Raw genomic sequence first — 17469 nt, 5'->3', positions numbered from 1 at the left:
CCTGTCGCTGTCTGTACGGAGAAAGACAAAGGATTCAAGAAGATACATCTATCATCGGATGCAGTAAGAAGATCAACTTGGTTTAGTTGTATTGTATCGTAATTTTATTTTTTTTATATATATATTTTTTATTAGATTAATAAAAAATAATTTTATTTTATATATATATTTTTTAAATTTTTTATATTTTTAAAATAATCAATTGAGATCTTGGTGGAAACGATTTCGATTCATCTCATTTACATAATAACGAGTAGGATTAATTTTAATATGCTACCGTATATTTTGCACCGGAGATCTGCTTCCGACGCGTCGTTTCGACGACGCCGTTGATCAGTGGATAAGAAGCCCCTGAAGCCGGGCAATCGCCGGTCTCGGAAACTGGTAGCTGTAGCCTGAGAGGACAAAGCTGCGAAGAAATGTCCAAGAACCTGGACCTCCCTCTGATCGACCTCTCCTCTACCGACCGCGCCGCCGCCGCTCGATCGATCCGCCAGGTTCCTTCTTCTAATTCCCAAGTCCTGAAACTGCTCCAAGAACCCTAAAAACATCTCTTCTTTGTACCATAATCGCACCCCTTCGCTCTTTTTCCAACTCCCAGACACTTATTCTTATGTTTTTCTAAGCTGTTTTTCCTTTCTCTGCTAAATTCTGTCAACCCACGCCTTTTGTCCTTTGATCATTTGTTATTGCTGCATAATAAGTGGATTGTTTTGCCATCAAGAACTGATATCTTAGCTATTGATCAAGGCAAACTTTGTTCCTTTGTATCCGTCCTGAAGTCGCGTGCTTGTGGGAAATATTATTGATATGGTTCTTACGGATGCCGGAATCTTTTCAGGCGTGCGTGGAGTATGGATTCTTCTATCTGATAAATCACGGAATCGAGGATGGTGTTTTTCGGAAGTTGTTTGAAGAGAGCAAGAAGTTTTTCTCGTTGCCTCTAGATGAGAAGATGAAGCTTGAACGCAATGGGGCTCACAGGGGCTATACTCCCATGTATGCCGAGACCCTTGATCCTTCATCCAAATTTGAAGGTCCATCTCTTACAATACTGCCAAGTTCTTGTGATTCTTGTTGTTAGCTACAATTTTGATGCAAGTTATTGAAATTTTTTTCTGGTACCGAAAGTGCTTTATTTTGATTACTATTATGCGCTGACTCATACTCATGTTGCATTTATCTTTCATCCTTGAGTTTCGTATGACATTGCTTTATTTCAGTAGTCTTTGTTTGGGAATATATTCCATTAATGGGAATATACTCAGTGTTGCAAAGGTTGGTAAACATGTGGTATTCTTGCATTCATATATGATATTTGTGAGAGTTTTACGTCCTTTGTTAGGCCAGTGAAAAGGGCATACAGTTTCACTTGCACATCGGTTTGTTTAATAGAAAAAATGATGTAGTGTTAATAAAAACAGAAGGAATGATTTCATGTATGGTGAAAAAGACTATGGAGAGTTACATCCTATTATTTTTGGCAAAATAGGAAAAATTCTTATGGTGGTTGAAAGCGATGGTTTAAACACAACCAACATTGCTGTTTTATGATGAGATTTTGCTTGCATATTTTCTGTGAGAAAGATATTATGCAATATGATGGTTGGCACTATAGGCAATGACAATAGCTTCATAAAATCTGGAGGGAGTCCTGGTTGGATGTCTTAGTCCAACTCACAGTCGGCTGAAACCATGCAATTTGCACCATCTTTATTATATGCAATATTATGATTGGCACTATAGGGATTAGGGAAAGATAATAACTCATGCACAAATAATCTTGCACCTTCCATTCAGTGATTTTGTTTCATGAATTGGATTCTTGAGGTTGATTATTTAGTGTGACACATTAATGTGTTTGTGCATAGGCCCCAGCTTAATGGAATAACCATTTTCATAAACCTTGCCATGCATTTTTGTTGGCAATCACAAGTGTGCGATGCGTAGCAGTTGCATATAACCAAATACACTTTCAAGTGGTGATGGCTATATCCACCATTTGGCAAAGCTTGGCACTTGGTTAGTATAAGAAGGACAGCTTGTCTTAATTGTTTTCCAACTTAAAGTCAATATATGGCCATATTAAAAATATTTGTGAAACAAATGAAGGTAACAGTTCCATAGATTCATTATTGTAAGACAGGTCTTTGGGCTTTGAACTTGCAGTGTGATAGTATTATCTGGAGCTATAGGCTTTACTACTTGCTAGGTCTCTACATGTAAGCAGCATATGATACAATACTTGCTCTTGCATCACAAAGGGTTGTTTTTTCATCTAAAATATACCAACAAGCTGGTATTTTAAAGTTTCATTGGAAGAAACTGCTGCATACATTTGTTTCAATAAGTGGTATATTTATGTTTGATTGTGATGTGCAAGTTTGTTCTTCTATTCAAGTGGAAGAAGTGTATAGGTGGTTTTTAGAGTTGAAGTGCATGATAGAAGTTCTGAATTTGCATGCAGTGTATACTCGTCTAAAACTTCTTACAAAGCACATCTGGTTTCTTATGCATTTTTCCAGAGTGTCATTGAGTTTTTGTCTGTAAAAAATCAAACAGGAAGGGGCCTCATCTTTTTTTTTTTTTTAATTGAAATATAGGGGATTTGAAGGAGAGTTTCTACATTGGTCCTGAGGAAGGCAGCAATCTGCAAAACAACAATCAATGGCCTTCAGAAGGTATAGTTTGGTTTTATTACTATTATCTCCTAGGATTATTCAGTCAACTCCTAGTCTCCTATGACTATCAAACCAACTGAAGACAGTTGATATCAAAAACTTTGATTTTCTTTTTACAAGCTGTTACTCTGGGCTTAAAGATTTTGGATGCTATCAAAATGTAAAATTTAATGGAAACGCTTCTTTTCTTTGGAGGTTGGAATTAGGAATGCTCTGTAACCTTTGTTATCATACTCTTCATGTTTCAGTCTATTAAAGTATCTGCATGTTGTTTGGCTAGGAAATTTTAGAAAGTTTGCCATTTTGGAGAATCACAATGGAATCATATTATGAAAAAGTCCTGTAAGTTTTTTTTCCCAAACATGCTATTTATTTCTATGAACATCATATGCTTTGCAACATCGGGGAAAGTCCGATGTGTTCTTAATGTTGTATTTCTGGCATTAATTTGGAGATTTTAGATACTGTTTTATTTAAATTGTAATTTCATTAGTATTCAGAGTTTGTAGCTATTCATATCGATTTCAATGAATGTTTTAGGAGTTCTCAATGTTGTTTTATTATCATTAATTTGAAGATTTTTAGATACTATTTTATTTAAATTGTAATTTCATTAGCACTCAGAGTTCCTTGCTATTCATATAGATTTCTATGAATGATTTAGAACTTTTAAAGGACTGATGCTGAAAAAGAAATAATATAAGCACTAGATGTACCACATGTTTGATGTTTGTAGCAGGCACATTTGTATATAACTTGGTCTTAAGGGGTGGGATTATTTGAAGTTGAATATATTAATATGAAAATGAAAAAAGTCATCTGAGTTACCTTGAAATAAAAATTAGGGAGTTCTACACTGATTGCTGAATAGCTAGTTGAAGTTTTTCGAAAACATCCTGTACCTACTAATCTATATCCATTTGCTCTTGTTATATGGGCTTAGTGAAACTTCTAATTAATATAGAAAACAGCTATAATTTTTTTTCACATTTCATGCATAATTTCTGAAATTCCATAGTTTTTTTTGCGGGCGGGGGGGGGGGGGGGGGGGTGGGGGAAGAGAATTTGAGGACTTTACACCGGCAATACCATTGTAGGTTCTGGGTTACTAACTTAATATGCCAGCACTAGCAACAATATATGGTGTCATTTGTTGTTGCAAACAATAGCAATAATATATGGTATTATTAGTTCATTACATTTAAGAAGTTAGTCTTGAATAACTCATAAAATCTGTATACTTCAAGAATAATTGAATAGTTCTTGACCGATTCATTGATGGAGATTAGTTTGGAGAATCATTGGGTCATGTGAAAGGCTGAGAATAATTTGAGAGTTTTTCATTTTTTCAAAGAATATGTTAGTGTGGTAGATAAGGAACACCGGTGATAAGGTATCAGCATTGTACATGAGTTTTTGTATATAGCATATGGTCCCATTAAATAATTATGAGCTTTTGGCAAGTTCATTGCAAATTTTTTATATCAATATAGTGGAATGATCCACTATAGCAACTCTAAATATCATTAACTCATTTTAAAATATTTAAATTTTTGTTATTCATATGTGATAAATTATATATAATAAAATACAGAGAAGCAATTGAAGGCATTCTCAGAGTTAGGGGACTCAGTAGTTTCTCTTTTAAATTTGGTATATAGAAGACAATGGCACAGAAATGCACAGGCATAGGCCCCAACATTGTAGCTCAGGGTGTTATATTTTCTTTTAGCATGGACATGTAATGCATACGTAAAAGGACTTTATGCAGTTCATATTTCATTGATAAACTGAATCAATTTAGTTTTACACAATTAAAATAATTGGCTTGGCTCAAACAGATCATTTCATGTAGGTTCTGGCAATTACCGTATTGGATTGCTGTGAATCATTCATTCAGCTGATATTCAATGCTTAAATTTTCAGAAAGACTAGGCAAAGAAATTTTATAAGAATCTCAGTATTATATTTTTGCGGGACTACAAAGTTTAGAAACCACCTGCAAGCGTAAATTCATCTTGAAGAGAACATCAAAAATGGAAAATTCAATAGATGTTGTGATAAAATAAAAATACTTGATTGATTTTTCTTTCTTTTCCTCCATTAAGGAATTTTCTTAATTTAAATATAAGAAAGTTTATTTCTCTTCCTTGCATGCTTATTACTTTTTTGAAATACAAAAGTAATCACATTAAAATTTTTGAGGCCAAACATATATTATTGTATAAACCTGTGGTGTTCCCTTTACCTTAGGACGGTTGGCAAAAGATTGATCTCGTTGATTGCTTTGGCTTTGAACCTTGATGATCAGTTCTTCGAGAAAATTGGGGCATTTCATTCCCCAATGTCATTTCTTCGCCTAATACATTATCCAGGTAAATTGCTATACTTTGATCATCCCTCACTATCAAAGTATCAATAAAATTTATCTCCTTTTAATTAACAACAAGCTGGCTATGTCCATGGTTATCTTTTCATCCACACTAGTTGACTAGCTTCTCTCATGACATGCTGTTGGCTTTGTGATATGTTTTTGTCATATGTCTTGTATTGAATCTATCTCTATGTTTATTTTGGTAGAGGGAGAAGCACCTCAATTTATTGGATTTAAAAAAGAAACATCTAAATCTGTAGAGAAATTATTAAAACAAAGCAAAAAGAATATAAAGCAATATATAATAGCTCCAAAGATATGCAGAGGTTTGTTGATGCCATCAACAACAGTTTTAGTTAGTTGAGGAGGTGGGGGTTCTGAAAACATAAGAAGAGTTGTAAAAAGATCTCGAGGAGGAGATAGGAACCCTAAACCATGTGATACATTAAACCAGATGAAATTATGCCATTATAGGGAAACATATATATTTTATTTGCATGCTTAAGAAGTTATTATTTTTTAGGGTCTATTGGATGATTGAGCTGAAAATCCTATGGGATTTATGGGTTGGGCTAGTACAATTAGCAAAATTGTAGGATTATAGGTTGATTAGGTTTATATTCATAACTACCTGGAAATAGCTTTGGAGTGGGCCGGTCCGAATCCTCTAGGGAGAGAAAAAAAAAGGCCTAGCCAAGGATCATTGTACCGATATTGGTACCCGTACCAGCATTAGGCCTGTACGGTATAGTACCGGTACCGTACCGTGCCGGCACACGGTACACTCCGACGTATCCTTTCGGTATCGATACAATTTTTTTATTTTGTTTTATTTTTTTGTATTTTCAAGTTATTAATTCATAATTATAATCCAAAAATTATATTATATTACATATTATTGACATGTTTGGGTTTAATTTTTGAGTTTGATAGTGGTACAAAAAAATTTAATTTAAAATTTTAAATATATATTTATTTACATTATATTACAACTCTATCATCCTAAAATTAAAAAGAAAATGTATAAATGTGCATTAAAATGTATCTAAACTTTTAAAATACAAAGCACAAAGAATGATATACTAACTTCGAGATCTGCTCTGCATCTAATATTTTGTCAAGTATCTGTGACGCTCTTAAATATCTGCATCATTGACATAGTCTGGAGGAACATCAGTCCATCCCTTTAATCAAAAAGTACTGTATTCTTAAATATTTATCTCATAAGGCATCCTCTTTGTATTGTAAGACATCTTAAATCTCTCACTCAAACTCTGACTCTTAGAGATATCCTCGGGATGATGGTATGGCTATTGAGGAGCCCATTCAAATATACCGGTAGCAAAATCTGATCTGTAAGATGCTCCAGGTTGCATAGGATAGTAACCACTGGAAGACGATATCTCGGATGCATCATATTCATATGGATCATAAGGTGGTTATGGATAATATGATCCATAATGTGAGGATGATCCAGATTCATCCATGGATCCTACTCCATGTGCAAGATCGTCTACAGCTGCATCGTGTATTGGATGACCTTTAGGAGTCTGTCATCTATATGAAATCGGCTCCCCGCGGTCTCTACCGACTTGTCCACCATGAGAGACTGACTCGTCCATCGTGGTCCTTATCTTGTGTGGCATGTGTAAATCGGGATTTATCGGTGAATCGACTATCACCCTACGGTGGTGTCTTATAAACAGTGGTATCTTATCCTCTAGTTCCTCAGTCATCAGATCTATGATTACTATTAGTACCATCATCACTCTTTCTGATCTCTGAATCTGAGCCAGATAGCTTTTGAATTCTCGAGAATGGTACACATGCAACTGTCTTTCTTTTTCCTCTCCTTGTGCCCCTCTGTGATTGAGTTTTCTATGATTGGAAGAATAGATGTCTCGTTGCTAACCGATCTTGTCTAAATATTTTTCGCTCAAACCTCTGCGTGGATGTATCGGACATCGTGATGAATGATTCCTCTGTATCTTCTCAGACTGTGACTGATCAGTTGGAATCTTATGTAGAATATTTCTATCTGCCCATTATCCTGGATCCATCCTGATCTCTCTAGCAATCACACTGGCTGGTCATGGAGGAGACCCCAGCTCATCAAGCTTTGGTTCTTGCTGTTGACTTGCAAGCCATTCGATGATCGGATCATCATTCCTGTCAGCATAATTATCTAGTGTTGGATCAGTGTACTTCAGTTGTACTTCTTCCTGAACGTATTTTAGCCTCAACCTCAGATTGTAGTGAACATATACAAGATCGTTGAGGTACTTTTGTGTCAGACGGTTTTTCTGTTTGCTGTGGATAAGGACGAAAGTTGATTAATTGCGCTCATAGCCACTAGCAGAGACCGTCTGAAAAAGAATGCGGACAGCCACACCTCTCAAATGTTCTGCGGATATTTCAAAATGAATCCACCATTCAGTTGCAAAAAAAAATTACATATCAAATTTCATGATATTATTAGGCATGTGATGTCAATCTATGCTACTCATTATTGATATATAATTTATCTGATTCATCTTCTTTTTGCTTACGACAGCTGATGGGACTCCAAAGTTGTTTAACTCCTTTCTAAACTGTTTCATCTGTAAAAAATATATTTATTAAATTTATAAATATGTCGTTGATTACAGATTGAATTTAGTTGAATAATCACATATGTTTTAAACTAGCATACCTCTTGCAGACACAAAAATGCGATTTTTAGATCGGACATCATCTTATATATCACATCACGAAGAGCAGCAAGAAGCTCGTTATCCATATCTATCCTAGAAATGGTATACTGGAATCTCGGATTCAAATAATGAGCTGCAAATAAATTTCATAATTGATTTAGTATACTTTTATAAGTATAAGAAAAAAAATATTTTAAAGTATTCTTGAATTCGTGCTTATTGTTTAGATGCAAATCTCTATTCATTTGATAGTCCCAGCGGCGCTCAATGATGTTAATGAATTTCTAAGCATGCTTTGGATTATTCTTACTGGTCTGTTTCTTTGTCCTCTCCATCATATAATATAAGAAATCCATCTGGGGGTATCTTTCACTATCCACGGTGTGAAGCGCCTCGTATAATGGTTTAATAGACTTTACTATTTTCTCAGTCCGCTGTCAAAATGATTGATTCGTTATCAAGTTCTCCACATGACTTCCATCAGTGCCGGTCCTCGCATATCTGCTCTCCTGTTACTGGGCACTGACAAACATTTGACTTAAGGCTGCTTTCTTCTGAAGAAGACTATCAAGTGCTATGTAGTTGGTAGCAAACCGTATGACATCCGATCTCAAGATTTCTTTTCCAGTATATGTCTGCATCAGTGAAAGGACCCATATGTGATTGTAGATGAATCTAGTAATAGTCTGGGCAATCTTCACTGCTTGCTGCACACTACGAATCTTTCCAATATCCATTAACATAAGATCAATACAATATGCAGCACATAGGGTCCAGTATATCTGCGGTCGCCGCTCCATCGGCAACTCTCCGACAGTCTTATATTGTGGCCCATTATCTGTGATAACTTGCACGACATACTGCTCACCTACTGAATCAATCACTTTCTCCATCAGACCAAGGATGTATGCGGCGTCGTACATCTTATTTGAAGCATCAATTAATTTGTAAAAAAATATTTTTTCATCACAGTATGTCAAAAAATTGATGATGCTCCGTTTAGTTGATCGGTCCAACCATCATATATCACTATTAGTCCATATATGGGCCATTTATTCTTGTAAGAAGTAATCCATCTCTGCATATTCTCCTTGTTACTGTCAAGAAACTGATCATAGTTATCCTTAGATCATGGAGGATTTACACCTTGGCCGGCAGCCTCTATGGCTGAAATGGCAGATCGATAGTAAGGATTGTCTACTGTATTTGCTGAAATATGGCTGAAATAAAATCATTATCTAATAGCTCGTCACATATCCTTCTTATTCTTTTTCACCATAGTGTCGATCCTCTGCTGTTTTGAATCCTTGCTGGAAAAAGCATGTGAATTCAAATCATGGATGGTGGTTCCTGTTGGAATGTTTCTGGAAGACCTCCTCTTACTGCCAAAAGCTTCCAATAAAGATGAAATACTGTGTCTGTCTCCTTTACCATCAGGCTTTCTGATTGAGATAGTCCTCTTGAACTCAGATTCTTCCCCATCGATCGCTGATCCAGATCCCGATTCGTAGCATGATGATCCAAATCATTCTCTATATCTGGTCATCTCCTCCTACTGGTACTGATCATCCAAGCTCGTCTGAATGGCAGCTTCAATCTGTGCCTTATCATCGGGAGCGAAAGCCTCCTCTGACTCTCTAGAGTAATAGGAAGGTGGCTCTGTAGCTTGACGGTCCATCTCTGCCCTCTTCTACTTTGCCTTCTCTTTCGCTGCTTTCGAATCAGCGAAGTGCTTCTTCATCAGCTGTCGGACCTTTTGTCGGCATTTCCGACATATGGACACATCAGGATAACTACCAGACAAGTGTTGCTTCAACTTAGTAATCCTTCTTCTCTTGAATTCTATGTTGCACCATTTACATTTCCACTGATGCCGAACCGAGAGCATCTCGCCATGATCCCAACCAATGTCACGCACTAGATTTTTCTTCTTACTCATTTCTGCAAGTATAACAAAATACAACAGTTTAATAATTATTAAAAATATTATATATAAATTTTTAATTTTTTAATAATAATTTTAAAATTCATAAATTCAAAAAAAATATGTTATATGCTTCAAATAATATTTTTGAATTAGCTAAAATATAGTACTAATTTTACATATTTTTTTATTTGATTATATATTTTTTATTATTTAAATAATTAAAAAATATTTTTTAATTTTAAAAATTTAAAAAAATCTTAGGTTAGATTCAAGTAGCTTGAATCATTCTAAACATGATTTTGATTTTATAATTTTTTTTAATTTATATTTTTAATAATTTTTTACGAATAAATATATATATATTTAAAATAAATAATTAATAAAAATCAATAATTTTAGTGTTATCATGTAGATCTTTCAAAGATCTATCATATATGATCAAATCATACCAAAATCACAAAATTTTGGCATAATTTTTTTTTTATTTTCTTATTTCTTTGTTCTTATCCTTTTTTTTTAACTACTAAAACATAAAAAATAAAATATTTACTAAAAGAATAATACATTACCTTACTCCCAATCGAAAATTGTCGTCTCCTCGAAGAAGTGCTGCAATTTGATGAATTTTTTTTTAATTTTTTCGGGAGTTTTCGATCCTTCGTGTCGTCAAAAGCCTGAGAACGCGTCTCTCGGAAGTTCTGAGAGATCCTCTTAGCTTTTACTGAGAAAAGGAAGCCCGACTGTCAATAATTGACAGCCCAGGTTCCACCACAACACCCACACCGCCCCACCCTCCATGTGCTGTCGGTACAGTTCGGTTCGACGCCGAACAGTGTCGAATCGAGTCATACCGTCTGATTTTGGACGGTATGGCTCCGAACCGTGCCGAACCACCTGGTTCGGTGCGGATCGGATGGATTTTTCGAAAAATAGGTCCGAACCGGATCGACTGGCCACCGATCTGGTTCGGTACGCTCCGTACCGAGCGGTTCGGCCCGATACGGCATTTCATGGGCCTAGCCTAATTCCATAGGATTTTCAGTCCAATCATCTAAACAGGCCCTTCATATATATTTATTAATTTAAAACAAGTAAATTTTTGAATGGTAAATTGCTAAGAGATTGAGACTCAAAACTCTTTTTTTTTTTTTTTTTCTTTTAAGAACCTACACAGTGCTACTTTTCAAGTGAGACCTGGACCATTTGCATATGCCTAAAAGATCTTAAGGGGAAAAAAAAAACAATTATAAATAACTCTGTAGTGTGTTTGATGGTAATTTTGGGTCTTCAAAATTGAGATGCATAAGCCTAGGTATTAAAAGATAATTCTCTCTCAAACATGCATAGTGCATGCTAGATTATGTATATTTTGCTAATCTTGCTAAGGTTGTTACTACCGTAAATTTAACAATAAAAATACATGCCATGAATTTCTAACTTTTTCAAAGAAATGTATTGGAAAAATTTATAAACAGCCAGAGGACATGAAATCAGCAGGAACTGAAAATAAAACAGATATGTAAATTGCTTACTAATGAACTTCCGCAGTCCAGAATGTCTGGCAATACCTGAGGGGAAACACCTTTTAGACCAGAAATTCTCATTATTATGTTGTCTAGACTTTGAGCAAGTCAATTGAACGAGATTGCTTTTTAAACAGATCTCTGTTGCTTTTCTGTTTTTTAGCATCTACCACAGTTCTGTTATTTTAGAATGAAAAGGTTGAGAAATTATTATGTTTCTGTGATTGATTTCATGAAGAGTAAGCAAAGCCTGCAAGGTTCTTTTATTTCCCCCTTTTTAATTTTATTAACTAAAAATATGATTTTATTTAGATGTCAGACTCAATTTATTTATAAATTTGTTGATAAATCCAATTTTCAGGTGAATTGGCTGCTTCCGATTATGGTAATTTTGGTGCATCAGCCCATTCTGACTATGGAATGGTTACACTTTTAGTAACTGATGGTGTCCCTGGTCTTCAGGCATGTCTTATAAAGATGCACTGCATTTTTCTGGACTATAGATAATTGGTACACTTGTTCTTTAAACTTCCCTGTACATTTATGACATAATTTTCGAATTATAAAGATTTGCAGGGAAAAAGACAAACATTCACAGCTATGGGAGGATGTTCATCATGTTGATGGGTAAGTAGTGGACAAGAATTTCAACTTTTTTTTATGGTACATGGAGACGTAAATAGTATAAGGATTGTGGAAATTGTATAAAGACAACCTGTTAAGAATTTTAGCTTATTTTCTTTCGTTTATCTACTTCATATTATGATTAAACAGGGGTACCCTGTATTTATCTTTGATATTAGACCAATTTCTGTATTGTACAATCATTGAATCCGTGGCCTTATTGACATGTATTTTGAATGTATATATATATATATTTTTGGGACATCTAATTAGTTTATATTATGAAAATGGACGTTTTATATGTTATAGTTAATGGTGCAATTCTTCATATATGTAGAAGAAAAATAGAAGAAAAACACTTGCTAGGAGCTACTAAGTGAATCAAAGAGATAGTTCTCTCCGAAACTATCCAACCGGTAATTTTTGTTTGACAAGGGTCTCTATAAATTTGAGGTTGGTCAATTTTAGTGGTGTAACCTGGGCAGGTTGGATCAGGTTAGAGGATAATCCAAGTCCAGCCCATTGCATATGAACTCTGCCTGGAAACTTATCCAACCAACCTCAAACTCAAGTTCCTTGACCAAGGCCAAATAAAAGCAAAATTCTCAAGGCCCGGTTTTGAATGTGATTGGGTTGGATCGAGGGAGGTCAGGTCATATCAAATTGGTTGGCTAAGCACAAAACAGAAAATCTCTGTTTTTAAAAAAGCAATTAAATGGGATGCAAAAGCCAACAAGGAGAGCAACAGCCAAAGTGACAGGGGAGGGAGGTTGAGGAAAGATGGGGGTTGGATTGGTCTGAGGGTTTTTCTCCTTTAATCCCATAGATAGAGAAATGGCTTGGTCTTGGGTTTCCTCTTAGATTTCTGTTGCCCTAACACACATGCACATGTGTGTCTGTATGTATCTATATATATGAAGAGAGAGGGAGAAAGAGGCACAGGAAGGGAGGATGGAGATGAATTATGATTAGGGTTTAGTTAAATATTTATATATACTCTCTTCAGGTTAGGTCAGGATGCCCAACACTTTAGCTCAAGCCCAAACCCATTTAAAATCGATTTGGTTTTTACCAACTGAAGGCTGGTGGTGTGTGCCACTTTGGTGCCTGCCACTAAACTGCCCAAGCCCACCCAAAGTTTGATCTGCATCAGTGTGGACTGCTCAATTTGCACCTGTAATGAATCACACTCAATTCATCCATTAGGAAAGGGAAAAGGAAACAATAATTTGATTTGTTTTTTTTATTAACCTTATTGTGTCAATTAGTACTCGAGAAGCAAGCTCTGGTGTATCAGTATTGGATCCCAGATTTGGCTATTTGTAGGAAGGAGAATTTCCTAAGGTCAAGGTTTCCTACCTATGTGTCAAGTGAAGCAAAAAATGAACAATTTTAACAATATGATTACTTGCTTGATTTGATTTATAGCTTAAACACATGCAGATCAATTGAGTTTTAGTTTTTAGTTTTTCATGCGTTAAGATGACAAAGGTCTTCATGCTCAATTTGTATGGCCTTTTATGTAAGCTAAACTCTCAAACTATATTGTGGCCATCCATTTTGCATCCATGTGTTGTGCTAATAAACTTTTGAAAAAATTGACTTTGGTTTGTAGGGAACTGGCAAGAAAATGTCTCCTGCTCGTTTTTTAGTATCTGTTGCTTGAGGCCAAGTTTCTTTCTTTTATTTTTTATTCACTTTCTGGTAGGTTATTAAGTTCTTGTAGCTAATCCATCTATCTATATATAAAACATTCCGCATATTTCTGAACTTTCTCTTGTAGTTAATTCATCTATGTTTCCATTTTCTTGATGCACAAATCCAGTTTAAATGAATTTATATTGCACATGACAAATGTCTTATAAGAACTTAACCTGTAGATCTGTGTCTGCAGAGCTTTCATTGTTAATGTTGGGGATCTGTTAGAAAGGTGGACTAACTGTTTGTTCAGGTAATTTTAATTTTACATGCTAGACTTCTTTATACATGTGTTAGTTTCTTCCTTTAAGATGATGTTCCATTTTTTGTCTACCAGCTGAAAGACAATGTTATCATACTGCACAGATTTAGCATTGGTATAAATTCCTAATAACTGTACATTCTGCATCTTTTATGATAATTTTTCCTTTATTGCAGATCGACATTGCATAGAGTCCTGGCAGTTGGGCAAGAACGCTACTCTGTAATTACCAAATCTGCTCCAGTGCTTCCTGCTTTTTTTCTAGTTTAGACTTTTAGTCTTTATGAATGCTTGAAATTTAGGAAAGCTGATGCCTTTTTTGGAAGATTATTACCTCATTCATTTTGCAAATCACATACCATGTCAAAAGATGGTATGCTTTGGAGACTCATGTAATGGGTTTTGCTATGCATTCTGCTGATGGAGATGTGATTCTTTTTATCAGGTTGCCTTCTTTTGTGATCCACATTATGATTGTGTGGTTGAATGCTTGGAAAGTTGTTGCGGTGAGACATCTCCTCCCAGGTAGCTCTCTCTCTCCCCCCCTCCCCTGCTCGTCTGTGTACGTGCATGCTGCATGCTTGCATGTGAGCAAGCATGTGCTTGCATGCTTAGGCTCCTGTCAAATGCTAGCTCAAATGGAGAAACTTCCATACGAAATGGATGGTGGAATTGTTAACCCTCCTCATGTCATTATTATGATGCAACATCCTGAGCTGCCAGCCCAAGCCCCGTTATAAGCCCACTCAATTCATTAACAAAAAATATTGTTCTTTGTTTCTTTCCTATCCCCAAAGTTAGAAACAACATAAGAGCATTAATAGAAGCTGAGATTGGATGTATTGGTTCTCATCTTATTTTACCTTTTACTTGATCACTTGCATTTACTTTGCTCAGCTGGTTCTTGGCATGTGGTGGGGACTAGGGTTTTGGGTTCCATACTAGAAGGTGGTGCTCCAGTTGTTATTCACCACAAAATGTCAGCCATGTGCATCAGATGGTTGGTTTGGGATTTGTTTGCCTGAGGTTGATAAGAATCTGGAGGGTCTGCTTCATAAACTCCACATGGTTCTTTCCATTGTGGCCCTTAAGAAAACTGGTGCACAGTTATCACACAGCCTGTAACTGAAATGACTCTTACCTATGGGCGGTTAGGTGTTAGGCAGGTTGCCAACCCATCATAAAAGGAAACCTTTTACACTTCTTCTGTTCATCCCAACAAAGGAGTCATAATTGTGAATGACTGGCTTTTTATCTTAGCAATATTCTGCCGTTGTTGCTTGCTTATAGATGGAGGCGTACATGGAAAAGAAGAATAATAAAAAATCAATCTCCATAGATTGCAAAAAGGGGGTCATTGATTCACCTTATTTGTCTGAAAATGGAGCAGATTTGTATATCAAAGCAGAGAAAGACGCCTTCCCACATGATTTTGATTAGCTTTGAGTTGCTCTGATTATTTCCAAAACAACATTTTAGATTAAGAAACTAACTGCATTTATGTCCTTCACTTTCTTCTTCTGTCTTTTAAGAGAGGCTAACTTCTTTCATGTTTAGGGGAAAAATAATGTGTTTCTATAGTTGAAGGACAATCTTTTGATTAGGGCTTCAAATTTTTTTTTCGGGAACTTTCCTTTTGATGTTACTTGTATATCCATTTCTTTAGATAAATATATGAATCTTTTCTAAGAACTGTCTTTGGAATAAAGCATGCTTTCAGTACTTTTCTGAGGGTTTTGCAGAATGACTGGTGTTCTTTTTTATATTTCTTATTATTATGAAGAGAGAATTTGGTAGTGTTTTTGGGTGATAGAAACCAGGAATAAATATTAGTAAATTTGAAATAGGGTTTTACCCACACGCTTACATTCAGAAACCGAGGAACATTTTAGTTGCTAACAATTATATTTGATTAGTGGGAAACCTATTGCAATTTTTTGGTGATTTACTAATATGATGTTGGCCCCCACAAGAAAAGTTTTCTGGCTTTAGCCTTGGCATTGGTAACACTAGAGTGCGGGATGAAACCGGCTACCGCATGCGAAGTCTTCGTAAATACCTTCCTTTCTAGAATAAGATACAATTCTTGAATGTTTTTTTAATGGAATAAAAACAAAAGAAGTCAAATTACCTAAAATAGGATTGCATTTATTAATTTGGATATGAAAATAATAATCTGAAATATTTTATCAGTGCTTGAGATGACAGCCATCTATTAAACACTCCTGTTGAATTAGTTGCATGCATGATATGTGTGTGCTGCATACAGGTTCCTTGTGAAGACTGTCATTGTACTAAACCTAGTTGAATTTCTTTTGTTAAACTAGTGAGTATTGCATTTTCAATTTATTACTCTTGTGGAGTAAGATCCTTATTATTCAAGATAAACAACAAGAATCTGCTTTGTTCTTTATAAATTTTTTCTTTTTTAAAATTTTAAGGTTTTTTTTTTTTTTTTCTCTTCCATTTTTAATAGAGAGCTCTAAAGTCAGTGGGTACAGATTTGCCTATCGTTTAACAAATTGACATTAAATAAGGCCATAACATGTAACCATGCCTAACTACCTTTGTATGAAGTGCTGAACCATCATGAACCAGGCCAAACCATTCCTTTGTGCCACCAACAAAGCATACATAACTTGCCTAAACTCATGGTCTCGAGAGGGACGACGTATCAACTACTGGCTAAGACTGGTGGCTTAAACAAAAATTTGAGTTGAGAATATTTCTTAGTGATTCTGTTAGAACGGTGTTTTTCCTATTTGAAAGTGTAATGTGCAAGTGAACATTCTTTCATTAGCAACTATAGTTATTGGCGGGTATGCTGGTGGGTTTGCCTCTATTTGATTTAAAATTGTTACTGTTTGTTCAGGTTTCCTCCTATCCGTTGCGGTGACCATCTGGAGGAGCGGATAAGAACTTCATACGCTTCTAAATGATGGGGGTTGAGAACGTAGAACAGCAGGTTCATGTAGATAACTACTGTAAACCCAATTTATATGATTTCAGAGGTTAGGTTATCTGTATACCTGTATTTCTCCATATGTCTGTATATCACTTCTCATAAAATAATGTTGCAGTTGCATGTTAAATTTGCTTGCAAACAGATGCTCTTAATTGTGTTTGCTTCCAAGTTGTTCATCTTGGAGGATGCTTCGCATCACAGCGCTATGTTGTGGACACACAGTGAGAGATGCAGTATGCTGTGGAAAGCTGTTGAACTACAGACTTCTCAAAAGATGTCCATATTTCATATTGTTATTTGTTTTTATTCAATTCCTACTGTTTATGAAGAAAATACTCTAGATGGATACAAGTTTAAATAGAAGCCATGGCACAAAATTTTCAGATTGTTTATTTATAATTTTCAACATTGAAAGCTGTCAATTTCGTAATGAAAGAGTGGTTTTGGCCGTGTAAGCGTTCGCAATAGTAAGATGTGGTTCTAACCAGACGTGACATTTCTTCAAATTTTTCTTGAGAGTTATTTACTTTGGAAGTGCGAGTAACAAATTGTAGCCGCTACGTGTATCACGATTGTGGTGTATATAAACTTAAGATTTATATTGTTAAATTATACATGCAATTTTAATGTTGATGATGATTAAAGGTTATGATATAGAATATGTGAGAGTAGCATTTGTGCTAATAGCAACCTCCTGATACAACTACACTTAAGATTTATAT

At 35.3% G+C, this 17469-nt stretch overlaps 1 protein-coding gene across 2 annotated transcripts; it reads left to right on the top strand.

Moving 5' to 3' along the window:
* The first annotated feature begins 289 nt into the window (after window positions 1-289).
* On the top strand, window positions 290-17139 carry LOC105053971 (kihadalactone A synthase LFS). Of its 2 annotated transcripts, XR_833533.3 has the most exons (12): window positions 290-497; window positions 842-1037; window positions 2604-2681; window positions 2972-3023; window positions 4935-5056; window positions 11560-11660; window positions 11767-11825; window positions 13717-13773; window positions 13959-14004; window positions 14228-14307; window positions 16655-16793; window positions 16890-17139. XR_833533.3 is itself a non-coding variant. In XM_010935325.3 (11 exons), exons 1-11 carry the CDS (start codon window positions 420-422, stop codon window positions 16719-16721), a joined length of 936 nt encoding a protein of 311 aa, XP_010933627.1. In that variant the 5' UTR covers window positions 290-419; the 3' UTR covers window positions 16722-16874. The 2 variants fall into 2 exon arrangements, 1 of the variants encoding a protein (XP_010933627.1); XM_010935325.3 differs by lacking the exon at window positions 16890-17139 and having other exon boundaries at window positions 16655-16874.
* Window positions 17140-17469: the final 330 nt, after the last annotated feature.

The sequence above is a fragment of the Elaeis guineensis genome, chromosome 11 (genome assembly GCF_000442705.2).
Source record: "Elaeis guineensis isolate ETL-2024a chromosome 11, EG11, whole genome shotgun sequence".
Lineage (NCBI taxonomy): Eukaryota > Viridiplantae > Streptophyta > Magnoliopsida > Arecales > Arecaceae > Elaeis > Elaeis guineensis.
This window is presented reverse-complemented; position numbering and strand designations above follow the sequence as displayed.